At 45.4% G+C, this 23,630-nt stretch overlaps 2 protein-coding genes across 2 annotated transcripts in view; one reads left to right on the forward strand and one right to left on the reverse strand.

Annotated features, from left to right (window-relative positions):
• Positions 1-1,675: 1,675 nt before the first annotated feature.
• gadd45ab (growth arrest and DNA-damage-inducible, alpha, b) lies at positions 1,676-4,408 on the forward strand. Its single transcript, XM_080833248.1, has 4 exons — positions 1,676-1,808; positions 2,462-2,563; positions 2,769-2,982; positions 3,607-4,408. Exons 1-4 carry the CDS (start codon positions 1,759-1,761, stop codon positions 3,718-3,720), a joined length of 480 nt encoding a protein of 159 aa, XP_080689374.1. The 5' UTR covers positions 1,676-1,758; the 3' UTR covers positions 3,721-4,408.
• Positions 4,409-10,579: 6,171 nt separating this feature from the next.
• The window catches only part of gng12b (guanine nucleotide binding protein (G protein), gamma 12b), a gene marked incomplete at its 3' end in the record, with an annotated part of 65,878 nt that continues 52,827 nt past the window's right edge, over positions 10,580-23,630 (reverse strand). The window contains exons 3-4 of the mRNA XM_080832254.1: positions 11,142-11,251; positions 10,580-10,705 (exon numbers count right to left, since the gene is read on the reverse strand). Of these exons, the coding sequence (XP_080688380.1) occupies positions 10,580-10,705; positions 11,142-11,234 (219 nt within the window). The 5' untranslated portion in view covers positions 11,235-11,251. The remainder of the gene's footprint in view (positions 10,706-11,141; positions 11,252-23,630) is intronic.

The raw sequence follows: 23,630 nt of genomic DNA on the forward strand, positions 1-23,630 counted from the left end.
AAATATTAGAGCATCTGATGGACATTGGTAAATGTTGTTAAAAATCTTAAAAGTGCAAAAGTTACAAATTAGACTTACAACAACTCACATGAATCAAGTCGCTCCTTGCTGCAGTCAAAGTGCATCTGCCACATCATTTATTGAAAATCACAATATCAACTGAGATGACCCGCATATTTTCCAGTGCGTTTCAAAGATCAAAGTGCAGTCGCCTTCAGATTGCTATTGATCCCACGGTGGGTATATTTCCCTGTAATGACATAAGCCACCGCAATTTTGCGTAGGATATATCTAGCTATATATCGATGGAAATGACAGGCGTGTTATTTCGCCGGTTAAAATGAGTGGGGCGGAATGTTACACCCTTCAAATAGAGTAAACATCTGTGCCTCATCCAGACTTTGAGAAACGCCTGAGAAATAGAGATGATGAAGAGTATGTAGGCTACACAATGAAACGCCTTGACTTTGTTACAAACATGTACATTTCTATTGTAAAGTAGACATCGCGTTGTATTTTTGCATAGTGATTGCACTCATTCACTTTTGGAAAGTTTAAAAGGATGCCACGTTGTGCGGAACTAAATCGCCGACTCCTCGTCATGCCCCGCCATAATATTCAGTGCAAAAAAACTCTTAAGGCGGTCTTCAATGTTCTCCATGTTGAGGAGGGGAATGTAAATAGCTACACCTCATAGCAGCCTACAGTTTACTGACTCACTGACTAGTTACAGACCTTCTCGTTCAGGGTTGCATGGTCTACATACAATTTAAGAAAAGGCTTGAGAAATTAAAAGAAGATAATCGGAAAAGAATGCGGTAAAGAAACTGTACACTGTACCGTACCCTATAATAGATTGGCTTTAATAAGCCTACTACTGCGAGGCGATGACGCTCTATAACTGCCATCTGTTAGCATCTTATTTCAACCCACAACTCTCCAATAATTGACCATTTAAATAATGGTACATAGTTCCTTGTGCTGATGACGGGGGAAAAGGCTGGAATAATCCTAATGTATTTTTTACTTTTGTTGTGCGTCGCCAACATGTCCACAGCATATCCACACGGTGTCGCTCTGACATTTTAACTTATTACCATCCGGTATCATTTAACGTGAGACATCTCTTCGCGTCATTGAACCGGGGTTTGTAAAAAAAAAAAACGGGAGACGTTGCATACATGGTTGCATAGCCCACCTGTTGCTGATTCAGGATGGACCTGAGATGTAAAGTTTATGCAGGCATTATAAGCTTATTATAAGCCTCCAACGAACAACCCTAAGGCAGCTAAGGACGTTATCAAAAAACGGCTTTATTCTCCTGCATGAGTATAAATAAGATATCTAAAAATCGACTAGCATTTTTGCCGATGTCAGGATAGTTGTTGGGTTGTGTGTGTGGAATGCCTGTCTATATGTTGCCAATGCCTGGTATGTTGCACGCATTCCTTGAAGTTAAATAATTAGATTGATTTGACTACAGGGTGACTATGCTATGATCATACTGCCAGTCACAACATGAGGGCGCTGCGCTGGGCATAGTTACAGGCATGTTACAGGTCCCAGTCTGATTTTCAGTGACCAATCAGCTTTGGGTATGCAAATAAACTGGCGCTAGAAACCTGCCCGCATTTCATTGAACATCAGATTTCAGAAGTTCCACTGACGACGTTCCCACGGTGCTGGTGCGAAAGGGATTATTCGGAGTACTACGCTTTCCACAGCAGGGACATCATAGCGCTACCGGAACTTTGCCTGATGTGCAATATGACTTTTGAAGAACCTAGTGCAGACAACGCCACTGAAAGGTACTTTTTCATTTTAGACAGCGTTGCATGTCGTCATTAAGTACAGTTCCGAACTTTAGTTAAAGCTCGTTGATTGATGGCTAATGTACATTTTAGTGAAAGTTGCTGCTTGGATGTTGCACATTTCACAACTGTCATTCAACGTTGCTGAAGTCTCTTTGCACCTGATAAACATTTGGGCAATAGTTGACGTAGTATTATTCCTTGGTTAGTAACGTTAAGTTATCTCGCCGGCTATCTTGTTGAAATAATTGAAATAGCAAGGCATTCTTTTATCGCTCGTGACATGCCTGTCGAACGTTACCAGGCGGTTCGGTGGGTAAAAGTCATTGACCAACAGCTAGCAAGCTAGGCAAACTTGTCTTATAGATAAATTCGCGGCTGAACCTCGGTAGTAACGTTATCATTTTGCAGAATTTTTACTACAGAGAGAATAAAGTTCGTGACAGAATTTTGTTGCAATATTATTTGTGCATGGAGCTTAACGTTACTCAACAAAACTCTGTCAGACTGCGCTAAGTCAATCATAGCTTTTATGTGCGGATTTCGTAGGTATAGTTAGCATCAACCATTTTTTTCGTTGTCGGTTTATTTAGCCAGTTAGCTCACAGTAAAGTGTTGGCAAACTAACTTACAGATATCTATTTCTACAGAATGGATTCCGTGGCAAGTGCGTTAGAAGATGTCCTCAGCGCTGCATTACCTCAGGGTTGCATCACTGTAGGAGTATATGAGGCGGCAAAGTCTCTGAATGTGTAAGTATGGATGTTACCAACTTTTCTAAATACTTAACGTTAATTTACATCGTTAGCTGAAGGAGATTGTTTTAACCCTAATGCATACCTGGCGTCAAGTTATTTGCGGTTAGATTTAGAAAAACTGAATTGAAGTGCTTAACGTTCCTGGATTTGCTACGCTGACGTTGGCAAACATGTCTAATTTTGACCTTTTTTTATTTAGGGATCCCGACAATGTAGTTTTATGTCTCTTGGCTACTGACGAAGAGGATGTTCAAGACGTCGCACTTCAGATTCACTTCACTTTAATCCAGGCATTCTGCTGTGAGAATGACATCAACATCCTGCGTGTGAACAACATAAAACGTCTGGCAGAAATCCTTGGGGGAATGAAACCAGGAGGAGAGCCGATGGACCTCCACTGTGTATTAGTCACCGTAAGTACTATTTCCTGCCCCTATAATGGAGTTTGCAATTGCGCAAGGATGATTTACTCTCTGCTGGCCGTTACAATTATATTATTGCAGCAGAAGGTAGCGATAGAGTTCAAATTCACATCAGATCCGATGGAGTGACACCAGGAGTGTACACTTACCAGAGGCAATTGCAGTTCCCCAGTTGCAGCCCTTTGAAGACGGTTAAAAGTCCGTCTCGGCTGATTGAAGTTGTTAAACGTTTCCTGATCTATGAGGGCCTCTGATGTGGAATTCCTCGCTGTCTGGAGCTGCAGTAAATTGGCAGCTCTGCTGACTGATCTGATTCCAGTTACTGAAAGTTTGCGGCTGGCCCTGGCAGGTTTCATTGAACTTCCTGTGGGGTACTTCTGCAAACAGCAGTTCCAGGAAGAAAAGCTCTAAAGGGACCAGCAGTTGCACACTAATAAATGTCCTGAATGCAAAAAAGAGTCTTGTGCTTGGTCAAGCCAGCAAATAAGGATATTATCTAACTAAAAATGGTTGTCTTCTATTCTTATTTGACGTTTGTGCAGTAGTGCATTTAATTTGACTGAGGCATATGCACTGTTATCCCTGTGAGGCTAATTTGAATGTTTGTTCATGCAGAATCCTCAATCATCCACGTGGAAAGACCCAGCCCTGAGTAAACTGAACCGGTTTTGCAGAGACAGCCGGGTCCTAGACCAGTGGGTGCCTGTCATTAACCTTCCTGAGCGATGATCGAGAGAGAGGACTGCACACTTTTCAAAAGTTATTGCACTAGATGATACGTCTGATGTCCTCCAGAGGATCCCTCCCAACTGCCCCTGGGCTGGCTGGGAAGAATACAAGGAATGGTGTTTAACAACACGAATAAGAATGATAAGCATTCTTCAACAAGACAAGAATAAAGAAAAGGTCAGTTTGAACTTGACTGTCATGGGTGTGGACTCTCTGCAAAACCGGTGCAGATGCATTCCCAAGACCTGTTCAGGAATAATGACTCAGCAGTATGGGTTAACTGGACTGCCAAGGCTTGACATTGTGCACCAAATGCCGGGAAAAGGGACTGTGCTACAGGAAACTGAATCATGTGAATGCTCACTGGCACGTGGTGAGCACGAGAAGGGGGATTTTTTTTTTCAAGGAGGCTCCTGACAGGGCAGGCTGCAAGAACTGGGGCAAAGGGAATGGACTGGACTCTGCCTTCCAGGCAAGTCTCTTTTGTGAGGAGCACTGACAGTTGCCTTACTGGATACTGGAATTTTTGAGACAACAACTTTTAACTTATGTTGTTATTGTCCTTTCATGAGTTACTATTTAAAAAAAGGGAAGATGTTCTAAACCTCTTAATATGTTTAGGAAGTAAATGCATTGACTTATTCATTACCATTAATTTTGGTGAAAACAAATGTTGGTTTGTGTTAATATATTTAATTTAATGAGTTGTATTTATGTTGCTGTGTATCAGTATTGAATAAACAGTTGAAACCAATATCTGTCTCTTATGTAATTTGAACCAAGCTTGTACACTAATGTACTTGTTGACTTACTGACCATGTGAAGGCACTGACTAGGGTCAGTTGCTGTCAGGGTGCCTTGCTACACAACAACCTTAACTTGCCTCAAACTTAGTGCCGTGACGCGCAGCAAATTAACTGGCTTCTAACATAAACACAGAAACACTGACATTACACTGCCTCAGCACATCAGCCCGAAACATCAACATGTCCAGGAAAACAATTATGAGGAGGACAGTGACATGACTGATGCACTCTGGTCAAAGGGGCACGCTGTGAAAAGCTTGTTCCAGGAACTGAGGCTACGTAAGTGACTGGGTTCAAGATAAGCAGATGTGTTAGCTTTGCTCCCACACTCCTGCCAGTGTTTTAATTGGCTGATCAAAAGGCCTAGCTGTTCATAAAAAGGTTCTACCATAGTCTTACTGTAGTTGTGATGAAAGGCGGCATATTTAAGCAGTTCTGCTAAAGAGAGGTGTGAATAAGGTCCTTCTGCCCCTGCAGGTGCTTTGGAATAACACCTCAAACCAACTGGGAGAGGGTGGCATTCCATGTCAGCGCTCTGCGGTTAAAAAAAAAAAAAAAGTGTGAGAGGTTACCTCTTATGCCCTGCTAACAGAACCAACAAAAACAACACCGATGGAAGCTGTGTGAACAGCTGGGTGCTGATTTGTGCAATATCTCGGGGTTCATAGGAGGGTCGTTTCTTACTTCCAACTTGACTTCCAGAGACATTAGTACTTCCTACTGAAAAATGTATACAAACAATGCATCTCCATATGTACTACAACAAATACATTTTTTGGGAGAGGTGTCCAATATCAACATTCCCAGTAACAATAGGTCGGCATTCCTTTGCAGTGAAATCAGCCGATGTTGGGAAATGTGTCTGATTGATATAACTGCTGCATGAACAGTACCATACATTTTCCTTTCAAATTTTCCTTTGAGGCTGAAAAAATGCCAGGATGGCAGTCAGATGTGCATCATAGTTTTGGCTTTGGAGGGGAAAAACTCTCTTTCCCCAAAGCGACTTCATGCCAAGCTCTGTAAAAGCGCTCAGCACACTAAGTATTTGAAAGTTTCTAAAAATAGCCGCAGAGGCAGCATGGGCTGGAGGTCGACAGAATTCCTGCTTTGTTCCCTATTGTAGGCTAACATGACATCCTAACCAGTCACCCACGACCACCTATCCACACACAGAACCGGATACACGGACCCCTGGCTGTTCTAAAAATGGAAAGGATTGCGAGTGAACAACGAGTTCTGAATGTAGGGGTAGAAGCTAAGGACACTAAAACTAATGGCCATGTGCCAACCATGGACAAAGTCCTCAACGAAACAATAACGGCATGAGTCAAGGTCATGAGACGTGTTACTGGCAACATGGGGGAATGGCCAGGGACTAAAAAAAGCATTTGAAGTAACGGAGCAAGGTTAAATTTAGCATTTCTCATGAACAGGAAACAAACCCCACCCAATAACATCACCAACTAACGACTTTGGTAGGACGGCAGGAATAAAATACAAACGTTTTAAATGCGATGCAACCACCTTAAGAAAAACAATGCAGTCTTAACTGCATAGTTAGGCCATGCTGTGCTATTTCGCTTGTTGTCACGATAAAAGGTATATATGCAGAAGGGTAAGGATGAGTTGCAGACGAGAGAAACAATCTGGTACTGTGGAGTAGTGGGCCCTACCCCAAACAGTCTCTCCTCACAAAATTCACAAAAAGGGGTGTTGGACACCGAAGAGTGTCAACTGATGAGTGTGTGGTCTGCTAATGCTGAACTATATATTTCTAGTATCTACTGGTGTGTGTGTGTGTGTGTGTGTGTGTGTGAGAGAGAGAGAGACAGAGAGTTGGAACTCTAATGTTTCCAATGACAACTGGTGAGGGAGTGGACGCACCTCTCTTCTCTGAAAAGAAAGTCACTTTTTGGAGGGGGGGGGGGGTTAGCAATGGTGACGCATTGAATTGTGGACGGGGCAGTGTTGTTGCGTCACTACGGTGAACTCCAGAATGTCTGGGAAATATTATTTCACATAGCCTCTGGGGATCTGGCTTGTGGCAACCAGAGTCAACGCTCTTGGAATGAACTATTAGAGTTCCTGCAAAGGTCAGACCTGAGACCAGGAGCAGGGCAGTGTGAACTGCTGCTCTGCTCTCAGCGGAGAAATGTGTGTGGGGCTTGTGTGACTAACAATACAACAATACAGCATTATCAGCACTGTGCAGGCTTATTAAGAATGATGCAGTTTACACACACAACCATGCAGTTGCCATCTCTGTGACCTGAATATATTTTAAGAAGGCGAAGAAGAAGATAAGAAGTTTATATGCTCTTTTTCTCTGGAGGAACTTGATATTTTACAGACCTGTTTTATACTGGCTGAGGAGACATTGCTGTCAGTATTTGCAGTTTTGTGTAAAATTCAACCTCTCAGCCTCACTAAAATAAAAATTCTCTCTAATATTTTTCAACCCAACTTAGATATGATTCTGTTTTTCTTGCAGACAGGTAACACCGACAGGCAGGACTGGTAAAGTTCACCTGCTGCCATTAAGCAAACAAACGTTGTGATACTTCCACTGTTTCAGGCCCTGCTGAAAAATAGGCGAGTCATTTAATGCCCTCTCCTCAGGCCCCTCAGACTGGATTACCGGCTCGTCCTGGAGCTCTTCCGCCAGACTCCCAGGTAACACAATCATGGCAAAAGACAACAGCACAAAAGCCAGGACCATCCATCAGGGAGTGATGATTACATCAATGTAGGCCAGTGCCTATGGCCTGACCTGATTCTGGGTGAAATACCAGACAGAGGGGAAAGGGAAACGTTGCAAATTTGACCTCAGGTTAAACTAAACAAAACAAGCCGTCGTGAATAAGAGCAAGCGGCAATGCCCAGTGGCAAACCACAACCCACCTGCCAGTGAAAAGGGTAAACAGTGGGAGCCAAGGGCCGGGTCTATTTGTTTTGTTTTTCTGTCAATTCTATTCCTTGAACTCTGGATGCCTCTCCTGCCTCGTGTAAAGTATTGATACATTGATAGTATTGGCAACAGTGGTGTTGTGCTGATAAGGCACTGATATTACTGATAATACTAGAATAGTATTGACTTTGTGTATGATAGAAATACTTCATGTATTCACGTGGTATATGATGTGCAAAAAGCAAAATATGTTTGTGAAGTTGAGAGCTGTATAGAGCAAGAATATCCTTGCATTATGCATGTCTTGTGAGAATGTGAAATTATTGCGAGATCTCTGTTAGAGCATACCGTCAGCACAAATAAGAAACAAAGACACCAAACTGATGACAAAATTGTATTTAACTTTAGATTAGGGTTGGGGTGGAGGGGATCCACTTATACAGCACCAGAGAGAGACAGACAGCTCTAGCATTAACCACATGGAAGTAAGGAGAAGATAACAAGTTCACTTAAGCAGGAGGAAACTAAAAAGAGCATGGTAAACACACAACTCCGTTTTAACGGACCAGAGGCAAATCGGTACAAACAGTGAGAGGTGGGGACATGGACTTCGTTTAAGCTTTGCTCCTTACAGTATAAACACACACATTTCTACGAGCAGACACTGGGTGAGGAATCATATAGAGATTAGCTGATCACATAGAGAAGATACGTGGGAAAACACACACCGTGGGGGGGAGCCACTTTCAAAACACACGAGGCTACAGCATAGAACAGATATAGAACAAAACAAAACAGTCGCTCATTGGATTGTAGTGCCTGACAGCAAGGCTACTTTAGTGGTCAAAACTCTCAAGCTGTCCATTCACGGAATGCCACCGTCTCCGCATCTCTGAGTGACAGGCCGTGACACAGGGATGAGACTGTGTCCGTCATCGGAGAGCGAGCGACAAAGAGAGAGAGAGAGAGAGACAGAGAGAGAGAGCAATGGAGGTGGCGAATACGAAGACCTCTGTGTACAGTGAGTTCCCCTGTGGAAGGGAAGGCACCTCCCTCCTGGTATCACAGTTCAGCGACAGGGCTGCGGGGAGAAGTGTGTTCAGTCGTGTGGGCGGTCATGTGAGTGACCGACATCAGAACAGGAGTGCTTCATTAAGGCCTAGGCTGGTTCAGCTGGTCTCTTCATTTGACAGCTCTATTCCAGTTTGTGCGGCACACATGTGTTCTCACACACACACACAAACACACACACACAAACACACACACGCGCGCGCGTGCGCACACACAGTCCTTAATGCTTGCTCGGGCACGCATACAACTCAAACACACTCACACACAAACACACATGCACTCAGTCACGGCATGGTGATCTTGAGCGAATTAGAAAAAAAAAACATTAAAAAATGAAGACGTTGTAAACATGGAATGTTAAAATTCAAGATATTAACAGTCAGCACAACATTCACTGTGATCACAAAAACCCTGTCAGTTTAAAAGTCTTTTTCCTGCTCAGTACTGTGAGATACCATAGAAGAAGAAAAGCACTCAAAAGCCACAGAACTCATCTCTATTGCTGGTAAAAAAAAAAAAACTGAATGTGATGGCACCAAAACATTAAAACATTTCATTTTCATTCTTCAAAAACAAAGAAAGCATAACAAGACAGACATAATCATAAATCAAGATAATCAAAATCATTTTACATGAACATAAGGCATATACTCATTTTAAAGGGTTACAATATATTAATGTACCATAATCTTCATTAAACATATTGCTACTCTACCACGTACTTGAGTTTTTCTTTTTTCTGATAAAAGGATCCTAGGGCTGGATTGGTACTGGCCCACATCTGGGCTGAACCCTGGCCCACATCTGGACTGAACCCTGGGCCAAAATCTGTTCCGGTCGACCCTGCTATGAGTTCCAAGACCCATGACAGGTCAGTGTACACTTTAAAATGTATATATATACAGTATATTGTTTCATCGCTGTTCCAGTCCAACCTCCTATGCGAGCTAAGACACATGACAATTTAGAATGTACATTTTAAAATTTAGATATTTCTTTCTTACCATCACTATTTTAATGGAGGATGTGCTTCGGGGACAAGTGGGAAAAATAGAGGTGTTGCAATCAAGGATTCTGGCATTTGGAATTATCTGAGAATGTAATTGCAAACCGATACTTCAATACAGCCACCACGCCATTGAGTAAGACGCATCAGTGGCAAACATGACTGACTTTACAGTGGCTGCCATATTCAGGTGAAGGGCTACCAATCATAAACAGCTAAGACATCCCTCATGGAAAAAAAACATTGTGCAATACAATAAAGCACAAAACCTAAATGACGACACCACAGCTGAGTCAGCGGATTTTAAACCACCAGCCTCGTCCTCTTTCCCCCTAAACTGCTTCTTTTGTTCCTCCTGTTTTATTGGATCACTCAAAATTCCCCATGACGTCTTGCAAGAATCCGAGGCAAGGGTTAAGACGCTTGTAAGGTAGCAAAACTGGAGAGGCAGCCTCTAATTGACTGTGAGGACCGACGGATGTAGACTTTTGTTTTGTTTAAAGAGCCTCCCCCTTGGGTAGAGGGGTAGGTCCTGCCTGCTAGAGGGTGAAGGACGTCACCATGACGCCACTGGAGGCACCTGATTACCCTCCACCCCCACCCGCACACACACACACACACACACAGTACACCAGCCTTTAGAGTTCAGCTGTCTAAATGGACATGACCTTTGCACTAACCCTACCCCTCTCTCTTATTCTCTGTCTTTTTTTATCTCTTTCCTTTTCTCTCACTTTGTGACTGCTTGAATTAATTATCTGGTCACACGAAAGAAAGTTCCACTGTGTGTTAAGTATCAAATGAATGGGAGGGGGGGTTGGCTGCAAATCAGACAACTATGAGGACAAGCAAAAGAAGAAAGGGTGGTTCTGTGGTGGAGGGAGTAATGATAAAATGCAACTGTTTGTGCCTGATAAGATGGGCACAGTTCCGGGGAACCTTCCTACTGACAGTTATATGCCTTTTTTCCAAATGAGTAGTATATATAAACCTTTTGTTGTTAACTGAATGTATCTAACACATAATAAAAAAAAGGTACAGTTTAGAGGATGCATCGACTCCACGCTACAGAATGGTGCAGGGCTTCTTATCCTTGAAGGGGTTTTCGGAGGCTGGGATGCCCATGAGAAGAGGGTCGTACTTGGCGTGCTCTCCGCAGTAGTGCATGAGGTCTGCAGATGCCTTCGACACCTGCGAGGACAAAGACAAAGACGAGTTACCACAAGAAACAAAAGCACACACAGAGCTGGCTTTCTTCTCTCATTTCACCCTCTCTTTCTGTCTCTCTCTCTCTCACTCTGCATCGTTCTCACAAACACACACTCAAACAGTGATACACATAGACATGCATAAAGACACACAAAAGAACTGTTCTCTGCACAAATGCCCTCAAGGAGCAATTGAGTAACAAGAAGAGAAGTGTTTCACAGAAAGGGTTGGAGGTGGTGGCTTCAGATCGGTAACTGAAAGAGGCGTGGCTATTGCTGTTGACTTGCTCCAGGAAGCTATTACGCAGAATGGAGCACATCCTTGATAGGGTTACGTAGAAGCAGAGTAAACATCCTGGAAGAGAGGCCCTACAGAATCCTGGGGATTTTGGCAAGGCCAGTGAGGTGGTCACGACTACCTTTATCCTCTCGATGCTGGCCTCTATTCTGAGCTGCTGAACTGTCCTCCTGGCCTGGGCGATGTTATTTGAGCTCTGCATTTTGGACGACATTTGGAACTTTCTCACACCTGTCAGGAGAAGAACAAACAGACGGCCGACACCTTAGCAAGACTCTCTGCAATCATATCTGCAAACACATGCTTTACAATTCATTACACTTTTACAAAGTACTGCTTTTGCTTTGTGCGTACTTTAAAAAAACTCAAGCAAAGAAAAACCAGAAAACCCCACCATAGAACAGATGAGTTAATACTGTATTAAAAAGAGTATTAGTGCCATGAGGGAATGCTAAACGGGAACAGGGCACTGTTGTAAACAATCTTTCTCAAAATAAATTACCTCACTCCAAATGATGACCCCCCCCCCCCCGTTTCCCAGTAATGACCTCTGTCTTTGGAGATGGGGTCCTAAAACAGCGCCCTGACCACAGGTAGCATGAGTGTGTCTGTGGTCATTTACCGAGCTGCCGGCCCTCCCCACTGGAGCCTCATCGGTGCCGCATTACACAAGCCGGAGAGATGTCTGGGCCAGGCTGTTTGCCTTTGAGTCGAGGCCAAGTGCTTAAAAGCACCAGCAAGCAGCTGTCCCCTCAACCGCCTGCTTTACCCCCGCTGAACGCTTTACCCCCGCTGAACGCTTTAGCCCCGCTGAACGCTTTACCCCTGCTGAACGCCTTCCCGAAAGCCGCGGTCCAGCTTATCTGCCAACTCATCTTACGCACAGGATAGCAAACACACACACACTCTCACTCACACTGTACAAACACACATCGGTCATACTCTGATGCATGCGGAAGTGGTTGCACAATCTCAGAAATCCTGCTGGAGACAACAGGGCCCCTCCTGCGTGTGCGGAATGCAGCAGACACACACACACATACGCACACACACACACACACACACACACACACACACACACACACACACACACACACACACACACACACACACACACACACACACACACACACACACACACACACACACACACACACACACACACACACACACACACACACACACACACACACACACACAGCTTGGTCCATTTCTGCTTGACAACACAGGCAACTGGCAGATTTGCGGGGGCAAAACCAGAAACATGTCCTCCAGGCAGCTGCTACTGTTGTCACTTCCAGCCACACTAAGAGTGGGCTTTTGGGCTCAGGGGCAACAACACATACTGTGAGGGACAGCAGACTAGAGGCACTGGTACATATTCTTACACACGGCTGCACAGAAGAAGGTATGAGGTATGAAGCAGACTAGAGGCACTGGCACATACTCTTACACACGGCTGCACAGAAGAAGGTATGAAACAATAAATAGCCAGACTGGTAGAGCCACTTATCTACAGCACCAAGGTTGCGGGATCCATACCCCGGCCCGGGTGCACGTGCACACACATACAGATGAGATTCCTGTGCTGATTCCTGCACTTCTTGATACTTTGTGTAAAACGTGCGCCGTGGACAAATTCATGTGGGAAAGTAAGAATAGCCTTTGTGAGGCCTGACCAATAGGCTTCAGTCACCTTTCACTGTCTGGGTGAAAAGCTGACCCCAACCTTCAAGTTGGCCCTGTTTAGGACAAGTGCTGAAAGGAGGCAAGACCAAGGCAGAGTCCATGCAGTCAGGACATCTAAATCACCCCGGGCCACAGTGAGATCTTTATGAGCTGCTACTGCCAGAGCCTCCGCTAGACAAACTTTATCTGTGTGTGTGTGTGTGTGTGAGGACTCTGGATCCCTCGAGGCGCTGAGAGGACTTATCAGTACCAAGCCACGCTGCTAGGGAGAGAGAGCGGGGGGCCACAGGAAGGGATGAGCTGCCCCCTCCCAGTACCAAGGGTTGGTTGTGGGGTGGGGCGTGCGATGATTTGTATGAGCTCATCCCAGAAGCGCTCCAGTTGGACGGGCGGATGAAAGGGCATACGCACAGTGCCACACAAATGGTGGCGAGAGCACTTGCTGACACCAGGCGTCCCTTTATAAATGGCTGTTCACTGCCCTGACCGCGAGCAAGAGAGAGAGAGAGAGAGAGAGAGAAAGAGAGAGAGAGAGTTACAGAGTCTACAGAAGAAGCTGTTAAGTGCTGCAATGCTGCACGCTGGAGGCTATTTTTAAGGGTCAGCGTTTAGAACGATGAAACGCTACTTTGCGGCTAGTGGCTAATTACGGGGTGGGGGGCGCCTGCTGTGAGTGCAGTGGCTTCAGCAGGGGTTGGGCTTTCTGCTGTGCCTCTTTTTCCTGTGTCACTGACCTGAGACCTGTGAGTGTGGGTGAAGGGGTGGGGAGTACGGTCCAGGGCTCTGTGAGAGATGTGCAGAAGCTGTGCGTTTTGCGGGGGTGTGGATCAGTGCAGACGGAAGCGTAGCGACAACATAAATAAGCCCCCCCCCCCCTCGGCCAGCACTCACTCAGACTGTCAGGGGCCCACACCTGTTTAATAAGCCCACTCGCTTTCTTCTCCTCCCTCCTGTGCTTCTTTTCTGTCTCTCCCTCCCTCTCTCTCTCTCTCTCTCTGTCTCATTCCCTCACTCCCTTAATCCACTCCCTCTGCAGGAAACTGCGTCCCCCTCTTGGCTCCGGCTCTGGACAGGATAAATGATTAAAGATGTGCCACGGAGTAAAAATAGAGCCGGAACAGGAAGATCAGAGAGTGCAAAGACAGGATATCCACAGCCACGCACGGCAAGCGACAAACTAGACTGCCCACTGGAACCCAATGCACCATAGAATAAACACAGAGAATGCCAGTGCGTTAAGTCCTTACAATTCTAGAAGCATTTCTAGTATTTTCGTATATTTATATTTCAACAAGCAGCAATGCGACTGATAATCAATTATTAAGTACCGGACTGTCAGGACAAAAATCAACATTTCAATTGCAAAGCAAACACTCAAGGTCACATTCTCGAGGGGCATCAGTCATTAGAAACCAAAGCCTGCTTGCAGAGAGCACAGACTGCCTGTCTGCCTCCGTGGGGCTTTAACGCAAAACCCACTTAAATGTCACCGTGACCCTGTTCTCTATGCAACAGCAGCCGCCTGAGCACACAAACGCCCAGCCGCCGCCGCCACGCTGACCAAAAAAGAGGTCAGGCTGGGCAGGCTCACCATGATCAGCAAACCCAGAGCCAGGCGCCGGTGCCAAGGCCAGCGTCTACTGTCTGCGGAGGATGAGCTATGACGCCAACGGCCAGTCACTCCATGGGGCAGAAGGGGCTCTTGAGGAGCAGTGGGCTGTGTATGAGACCCAACAGGGGCTCAGGAGCAATTAGCTCTGTGGAGAAGAGCCTTCAGGCCCTCTTTACGTTGCTCAAGTGTTTTTCGCCTGGGGCTGGGACGTTTTACGTCAGCCTTTGTTGCTGCTCACTTACCCGTGACCTGACGGTGACCTACGACACAAAGACGTGAGGCATGCTGAGTGTGTTTTTGAGGGTGAAACCGAGTGAATGGGCTTTGTAAGAGACACAAAAATAAATATGAGGGCGGAAAAAAAAGGAAAGGAAAGGAAAGGAGAGGATGCGACTGAAAGGGAAGCCGCTGATGTAAGGCAATCTTTCATCTCCTTACAGAGAAGATTAGGGCTCTATCAGAGGGAGAAAGCCATCTATCAGAACACCTCAAAGGCTACGAGCGAGAGAAGTGAGATGAATAGGGGGTGACTAAGCTGTGTTTTTGTGAGGTCTGACTAACCCAGGCGAGGGCAGAGACAAGCGGACCACCTTCTGACACACACACACACACACACACACACACACACAATTGCACACACACACACCATGTACACACTTTCAACTCCCCAGGTGCCCTACCTGACCTAGCTGCTTGCTTGGGCCACACACACACACACACACACACACACACACACACACACACACACACACACACTTTGCAGCCCTAAGGCAACTGTAAGCCTCCAGCCATGGAACTGGGCCTCCACCACTGGCCGTCCTCCTAGAAGTTTCCGGGTGTGGAGGTCTTGGAAGTGTTGGGCCAGGAATAACAAACCCATCATGGGGGAAAAACTCACAAAGCCAGAGTGGGACCACCCGAGGGGTGAGGGTGGACTGGAAATATGAGGAGACCATCATTCTAGCTCTTTCCACAAACAAATAACAACAGGACCACCCATGCCAACCTCCTTCTCACAAGACTCCCACTCCTACCCCTCACTCCACTCCACACCCTTAAACACACACACACACCACCTCACAGCACACACACCGCCTCCCACCGCTCCCGCATGTACATGAGGGATGGTCCTACAAGCTCCAGCAGGCTTGTCTTTCATTCTGCCAGTCAGCCCCCTTTGATGGTGTCCCATGTGAACCTGGTGTTGCCCTCCCTGTGCCTGTAGTACACTGTGCCTTTCATAAATCCCCATTGATATTCAGGATCCCTTTGAGGGCAGGCGATGCTTTTACAGGACTCTGAGCCCAGGAGAGTGTATGGTCACAGCTGGGTCTCCACTGGCCGGTTCAAAACCCCATGCATACCTCTGAAAGGTCAGACAGCAGTTGCCATCGGGGGGTCTGGAGCCCCACTGGCCACCTCCACCTCTGAGGGCAACTCTGCCCTGAGGTGGCAGGTTGGTCTCTTTCAACATGCACGCTCACATGCTTCTTTATTTACTATTTATTTACATGAACGCTGACATGCTTTTTTATTACCGATTTATTTACATGCACGCTGGCACACTTTTTTATTTACAATTTATTTACATGCACGCTGGCATGCTTTTTTATTTACAATTTATTTACATGCACGCTGGCATGCTTTTTTATTTACAATTTATTTGCATGCACGCTGGCATGCTTTTTTATTTACAATTTATTTACATGCACGCTGACATGCTTTTTTATTACCGATTTATTTACATGCACGCTGGCATGCTTTTTTATTTACAATTTATTTACATGCACGCTGGCATGCTTTTTTATTACCGATTTATTTACATGCACGCTGGCATGCTTTTTTATTTACAATTTATTTACATGCACGCTGGCATGCTTTTTTATTTACAATTTATTTACATGCACGCTGGCATGCTTTTTTATTTACAATTTATTTACATGCACGCTGGCATGCTTTTTTATTTACAATTTATTTACATGCACGCTGGCATGCTTTTTTATTTACAATTTATTTACATGCATGCTAGCATGTTGAAGTTGAACGTTGAACTAGACAATCAACGCACTAATTACACATTTTAAGTATTCAAATACAAGCGCATGGAAAAATTCCCAGACGGGATTATTGCATTTCTGATAGAAGGCACATGCATGGAATTCCAGTGTGCATTTTTAGCCCCGGCCCCAGCACTGCTGCAGTAGAGAAGACACAGTGTTCAAACACCAGCATTCCCTCTCACAGCTTCCCCCTCATAAACAGGCCCATTCCAGAGATGCATTGCTCGCAACTTAAAAGGTAGTGCGGCTCGTTCTTTATGTGCCTTCGTCTCAGTTTAATGATCGGGTGGGGTAGCTGCAGTAGAGGAAGCCGGGGCAGGCTAGTTATGGTAAGCGAGTCTGAGCTGTGTCTTATCGGCAAACTGCTGGTCAATGGGCCGGCCGTGGGAGAATTGGCAAGTCCATTATCTGTCGCGCGCACCGCTAAATCTCACAGCAGCAGCCTGGCCAGTGTTCCTGTCTGGCCCTTAAAAATGTAACACACACATTCTTAACTCCCCCCCACCCATGCGCACACACACTGAGCTTTGTGGGTCTGGGGACATGAGATCAGCACAAGGACAATGCAGACAGGCTATCAGTGGGCCGACACTTGTGGGGAGAGAGAGAGGGGCAGGGTGGCTCGAGAGCGCCAGCCTAACTGCACCCTTATGGGTGCTAATCTCAGACAGCCTGATGTTATCTGGGAGCCAGTTAGACTGCCCCTGAAGACAGACTGAACAAGCGTATTTGTGTGTGTTTGTGTGTGTGTGTGTGTGTGTGTGTTTGTGTGTGTTTGTGTGTGTGTGTGTGTGTGTGTGTGTGTGTGTGTTTGTGTGTGTGTGTGTGTGTGTGTGTGTGTGTGTGGTGCAGCAAAGGAGACAGTCTCTCTCTCTCTCTCGTGCGTAAAAACACACTGTTAAAGACGGTGCCAGAGAGACACTCAGCCTCAGACACAGCATAGTCACACCAAAAAAAAAAAAAGATTCAGCAGAAAGATAACCAGTTGCATCCTTTGCCCCCGTGGTTGTGAAAGCAAGTAAAAAATATCCACACATGAGTGGGATGATTATGAATCATGTTGTGCAAACACCCTCAGAGGCGACAGGTGTGCTAGTCTGTCTGTGTCTGTCTGTCTGTCTGTCTGCCTGTGTCTGTCTGTCTGTGCATCTGTGCCAGAACAGGCACCACCAGAGACCCAATGCCACCTGGTGCCCAGTAATCGTGTACTTACAGCATAATAACAGTATGTTATGCAGAGACTGCAGCAGGGTTCTGGCTGTCTGCGTCACAGACTATCCGACTCGCCTCCCGCGCACGTCCTGTTCTGCACGGGCAGCAACAGACGGGAACGCGTCTGCAAAACGAGACAGAGGAGCAGCCGTACCGGCGGACAGGGTCACTACCAAGGCAACTCCACCCAGTCAGACTGGGACATGGAGGGAAGACAGACGGGTTGTTTACTCAACAAGCCCCCTCCACATATCCAGCCAGCTATCAGCCCCAGGGCTATATTACGGTGAACAAGAGGAAGCTTGCTTGCCAGGCCAGTGCATGAGTGAGTGGGTGAGAGACTGAAGAGAGAGAATGAAGTTCGTTCATCCATCCCCTCCTCCCCTTCTCCCCGACCCCACTCGACCTGACCACTCATCCTCTTTACCCCAACTGGTCTTCACCTGGCCTCTTGGTTTTGCTTTGTGGTCCAGATGGCTGCACAAGGAAGTGGCCCAGGCAGTGGGTGAGAGAATGGGGGAGCTTTTGCTTTGTTGGTAAAGGGGGGGAGGGAGGTGGGGGGAGGGTTGATCAAAGGAGAAGACGTAATGCGGGCATGAGAAGGTCCAGGAAGTGTCCAGGAGCCCCACGCGGGGAGTACTGGGTGAGTCAGTCGCACCTCCAGCTCCAGAGGCTGCCTGCCGCCGCTGCCATAACCGTAACCGCAAAACTAAGTTTAGTGACACACCGGCACCGTGCCCAGAAGGCGCAGGTGAGACGGCAACTTCAGAGGAGCACGTGCGGCTTTCATGTGTGCCGGCTTCTAAACGTCTCTCTTCTTCCTTCTCTTTCCCTCTCTCTCAGTTTTTCTCCATTTCTCTCATCTTCTCTCTCCCCCCTCCCCTCTCTCTCTGTCTCTCCCTTGTCTTCCTCTCTCTCTCGGGCAACATCTGGGAGGCAGATTCAGGCTGAGGCAGCAGAGTAGCCATGTGCCACCCTGGCTGACCCCCTCACCAGACGGGATGTTTAGGCTCTGAGCGCCACGTCCATGCAGATGCACGGTGGCACAGGAAGCAGAATCGCATGAAAGAGAGAAAGACAGAGTGGGAGAGAAAGAGAGAGAGAGGGAGAGGTAGAAAGAGAGAGAGAAAGGGAGGGAAGTTGGGGTGTCTGCATGTAGTCGGGCAGGGTCCGTCCAGATGGGATGTTGATGGAAAAAAGAAAACATATTGCCATCTGTTTCTATTAATACTTCTCTCACACACACACACACACACACACACACACACAAAAGAGCCAGCGGGAAAGGAGGAGGGCGGGAGTAGAGAAGCTGTGTAAACCTACTGCATGAAGTCCATTTGCTTTGAAGCTGAAGAGACCAACTCTCACGCAACACTTCAAGGCCATTAGCTGACAGCTCTCAAAAAGAACACTTACTGTATTCAATTAGCTACGTCCTGCAGCTTGCAAAGGCAATGTGTAAGGCAAGACAAGTTTATGTGTGTGTGATGCATTTGCAATGAATGTGTGTTTGTGTGTGTGTCTGTGTGTGTGTGTGTGCAGGGATTAAAATTAACTTTTTTCACCACCGTCCCGGAACCGTCCCGAAAATCATTTTCAACCGTCCCGAAACGTCCCGGAACCGTCCCGAATTTTATGAAAAAAAAAAAAACTAAATTCGGTGCAAATTAATTCAAACAATGAATTCCATTAAGATTATACAAGAATAAAAACTGCTGCTGGCAATAGATTTAAAATCCAAAACTGTTTATTAAAACTCTCTCAATTGGTTTGGGTCATTTCTTAAAACTGAGATGACATTCCTATTCCTGCATCCCATTTAATACAAGAATATGTCTTTTTCCACTCAGGAAGGAACTTCCTTTTTAATTTAATTTAATTTTAATATTTTCTTTTCATAAATATGTATTAAATTATTCCCCATAGTCCATTCTCTTGATTTCATAGCTTTCAGCGTTGTTTAGTTATGTTAGAGCTTTCATCCAATCATATTTCAGCTATCATGTGTTACCAGGCTAAGAAATCTTCCCTGAGGCCTTCAGAATTGAACGTGGCACGTAAACCTTTGATTGGATACTGAGGCAGACCGGTGCAGTGCTTCAGTGCTCAGTTTAGTTGGCTAATATGAAAACGACGTACATCGGTTGCAATGCTTATTATGCTAGTTGTTTCAATTGGTAAGACTAAATATAATTACATTAACCAACTCAAATAAACTAGTTTACACCAACTTGATAATTCCAGTTTTTGATACAATTACAACGCAATTTTCAAGACGGAACTTTTAAAAAAAAACTGGATATCGTGAGGAAGTTTAATGAAACTGCTTTGCAGGTGGGACAATGCGAAAATTAGTGGATATACTTGTTAAATCTCACATAGGCTACTTTCGGTGGACTGAATAAAACTTTGTAGACTAATCCCTGAAAATCGCCTTTTATTTTTAAGTTGTGACAGTAATATCCAAGCGATCATATAACTGAGAGTTTACTACTCTTAATGTGTTGTTAATACGGGTGTATTGATTTGAAATGCTCCGGAAATATTAATTAAGTCTGTTGTACTCGACTATGTTAAGGTGATGCAATGCTCACTTATACTGCCTTTCTGTATAAATATATAGTTCGAGAGCCATGGCGTCATAATGATGGTATTAAGAGGTGGATTCACTCAGTTTAACATCGTGTAGGACATCGCTGAATGCCTAGTCGTGAAATGCACGGACCGCCACTGTTGTCACTAATAGAACACAAACGTGAGGCGCGAGTCCATTTCAAGTCAAGTCAGATTTATTGTCAGTGTCTAATGTCTTCATTCAAGGACATTGAAATTGCGTTTCTTTTCCGTTTAAATGAGTTGCAAGTGCAATAAAAAATGGGCTGAAATTCTTGCCGTCCCGACGTCGTCCCAAATTAAATTGTTGATAGTCCCAATGACAATTTAATACGACGACGGGACGACGTTAATTTTAATCCCTGGTGTGCAGCGGCGCCGGAATGATTTCAGTGGTGGGGGGGCCAAATGCGCGTGCATGTGTCACTCTCCTTAATTTTTGCTATATCAATCGCGCGCATGCAGGCAGCCAGGCGCTAAGCAGTTTGACAACATTTTCATGAACGCAACCTACATCTACTCAGCTCTGCTACTCATCCTATAAATACATGTTCCTTATGCGGCACAAATTAAAACAGGCTTTCCAATGGTATAATATATATTGCCCAGAGGCATTGATACAAAAATAAACTATTCTACGTCTCTATGGTCTTGCCGACCGCGCCGCGTCTTCGAACTTGAGTTGTGTTATTAAGTCAATGTGTTCCAATTCATGTAGTTTGAAGTGCGTACCATGCTCATGTTGTATACAGGTGTCGGAGTTATTACTGACTATAGGTCTCTCACCATGGTACTGAAAATTAAGCCAAACACTTAAAGACAGCGTGGAAACGACGCTATGGGTAATTTGGCCCACGGCATAGTAGAAATTAGACGACTTGCAAGAGCACCACAACAAATAAAAACTAGAGACGGCGCACCAAAATTAACAAACTCCAAACTGCACACCAAGAGGCCAAAGACACAATAAAAACTAAAAGGCAATACCTGATCATTTATATAGATAAAAATGTGCTTACTTACATCATTACATCAATGTGCTTACTGAATTTTCCTGGACACATTTCGCCAGTTATTTGTCTTCCATGTTAGCGAAGCAAAGAGCCAGCAGGGCTCACAGTGGGCTACATTTAGTTGGGGTGAGTAGCATAGCCATGTCTCTGGTAACTCCAAGCCAGACTTGGTTTTGCAACGAAATATGCTCTTGTAAAGCAGCGGTTATCCTCGGTATTCCGTGGGAAGGGGCCAGTAGGTTTGCATGACCCCATGGAGACTATATAACGTTTGACATTTGAGTCTAGACTCTCAGGGAAAATGTCCAGTGTCAGTCGGATACTCAAGGAGAGTCGATACGATTGGCATGGCATCTACCTCGCTCTCTTCCATATTTTCATCTACCTCGCTCTCTTCCATATTTCCACCCTCTCCATTGATATTTGGGCTGGTGCTAGCTTTGGTGCTAGCCAGCGAGCTACTGCTACCATCTATTGCCTCAGATCTCTCTTGCTCCCGCTCAATTTCGATCTCCCCCTTAGGAATCCTTTGGGGAAAAAATCCGATTTTTGGCAACTTATTCCTGTCTTTGTCCAATTTTTCTTTTTGTTTTCGTTTTTGAGATCCACTTTTATGTTTGTATTTCGAATTCGACTCCATCTCTATCACTCGCTCAGGTTAAACTTTTGGTTGTTTAATGGTTGCCTAAGCTACGCAATACACGTTCAATATCATATCCCACAATCCCCAGTCACAATTTTAAAATAAATACACCAAAATACATCGTTGGTAGCTTCGAAAAATATTAAATGATCCCTAAAATACAAAAAAGTTGTCCATATTACTTCAAATATGTTTGTGTGATTACTTTATATAGCATGCTATTATTTGGATGGATACTCTTCCAGGGTCACCATGGTAAAGAAGTGTAAGACTTTAATCACTTTATATACATCCCGATTTTGCTTGTCGCTGATGTAGGCACGTGTTTTCAGATTAATACAAAACTGTTCCGGTGCAGATCCATACAAGCGATCTGAGCGACGCGATCAAATTCCATTGCTTTGAGTGGGCGTGTTCTTTCTCTGAAATGTTGGCCGCTGCCGGTGAAATATCGCTCCTCATTTGCATAAGTTTGAGCATGTTCGAATTTTCATCAGGCGCGTCGCTCAGATCGCTGGTTTACGTCACAATGGAGCTGGCTCCCGTTGAAATGCATGGGGTCGCCCAGATCGCGTCGCCCAGATCGCTTGTATGGATCTGCACCGTTAATGTTCATCCGTAATGTTTTCAATCTCAATGCCGACGTGAGTGGAACATTCCGAAGACCGACGAGTCCGCATACCCTTGGCCTGGCACTTCTAATGGCCCCCCCACTATGAGTATCTTCAGGTTAGCAGAAATGTAATGTCAATGAATGACGTGTGCAACCAATACAAAAAAAAATAAAAAATCCCGAAAAGTGGGGGGGCCATTGGCCCCGCGGCCTCTATGGTTCCGGCGCCAATGCTGGTGTGTGTTTGCAGTCTGTGTGGGGGCAGCTCTTGTGTGGCTGCTGATGCCCTGTGTGTGTGTGTGTGAGAGAGTGTGTAATAATAGATTTAATAAAGATAAGAGTTTGACTTGAACATAGAAAGGTTTACAGTAACACTCCATTATAACTAGACCATCTTTATATATGAAGTACAATGTAACACACTTATTATTTTTGTGTGATAACGCATACATGCCCCTAACTCAAACCCTGACCTTAACTCTAACCCCAGTATCTGCTCATCCTTCTCCTGTAAATCAAGCCCTAGTTTCAGTGGCCTTGAGCTTGATCAAGGGCTGTGTGAAATAAAGCGTGATCTCCTGTTTTCTTTTCCTACTCTCCCGCCAAAACCGTCGCAGAGTCCAAATTGCAGCAGCGACAGCACCTGACTGATCCGGAGGAAGCGATAACTCCTGAGGAGCCTTTTCAGCGTCATTACGCCAGACTGGTGCCGAGCCAAGAGGGAGAAGAAAAGGATTCAGGCTTTGCAGAAGTGTTTTGATTTTTGCCCCTTCCTTCTACACATGGCTTAGTGAAACTTAAGCTAACTGCCTGTACCCCCCTTCTACCAACCCCCCCCCCCCAACTGCGTCTCAAGGCTCTGATGTTGATACCTGTACTGTACGTGGCCAGGGTTGAGTCAGATAGGAAGGAGACTGCACACTAAGGCCACTGCCAAACTAAGCCGATTTTCATACTTTCCGGAACGGATTTGGGGTTAGTCAATCGCGGCCAGACAAAGCTGTGCTGCGCTGTGCTGCGGCCACACACACCCATTGAAACTGGTGAATCTGCTGTAGTACATAATCAAGGCCTGTTGGTGGCACTGTGAAGGGTGCTACCGGAAATGGAGAATAAGACTCGGAGAAGAAGACGACGACAAGTTACAACTAGTTA

This window comes from Sprattus sprattus, assembly GCF_963457725.1.
Source record: "Sprattus sprattus genome assembly, chromosome: 2".
NCBI lineage: Eukaryota > Metazoa > Chordata > Actinopteri > Clupeiformes > Clupeidae > Sprattus > Sprattus sprattus.

Coding starts and splice junctions, on each gene's coding strand:
- gadd45ab (XM_080833248.1), top strand. CDS start 1,759: ATGTGCAATATGACTTTTGAAGAACCTAGTGCAGACAACGCCACTGAA. Junction 1,809..2,461: donor GCAGACAACGCCACTGAAAG/GTACTTTTTCAT, acceptor CTATTTCTACAG/AATGGATTCCGTGGCAAGTG. Junction 2,564..2,768: donor GCGGCAAAGTCTCTGAATGT/GTAAGTATGGAT, acceptor TTTTTTATTTAG/GGATCCCGACAATGTAGTTT.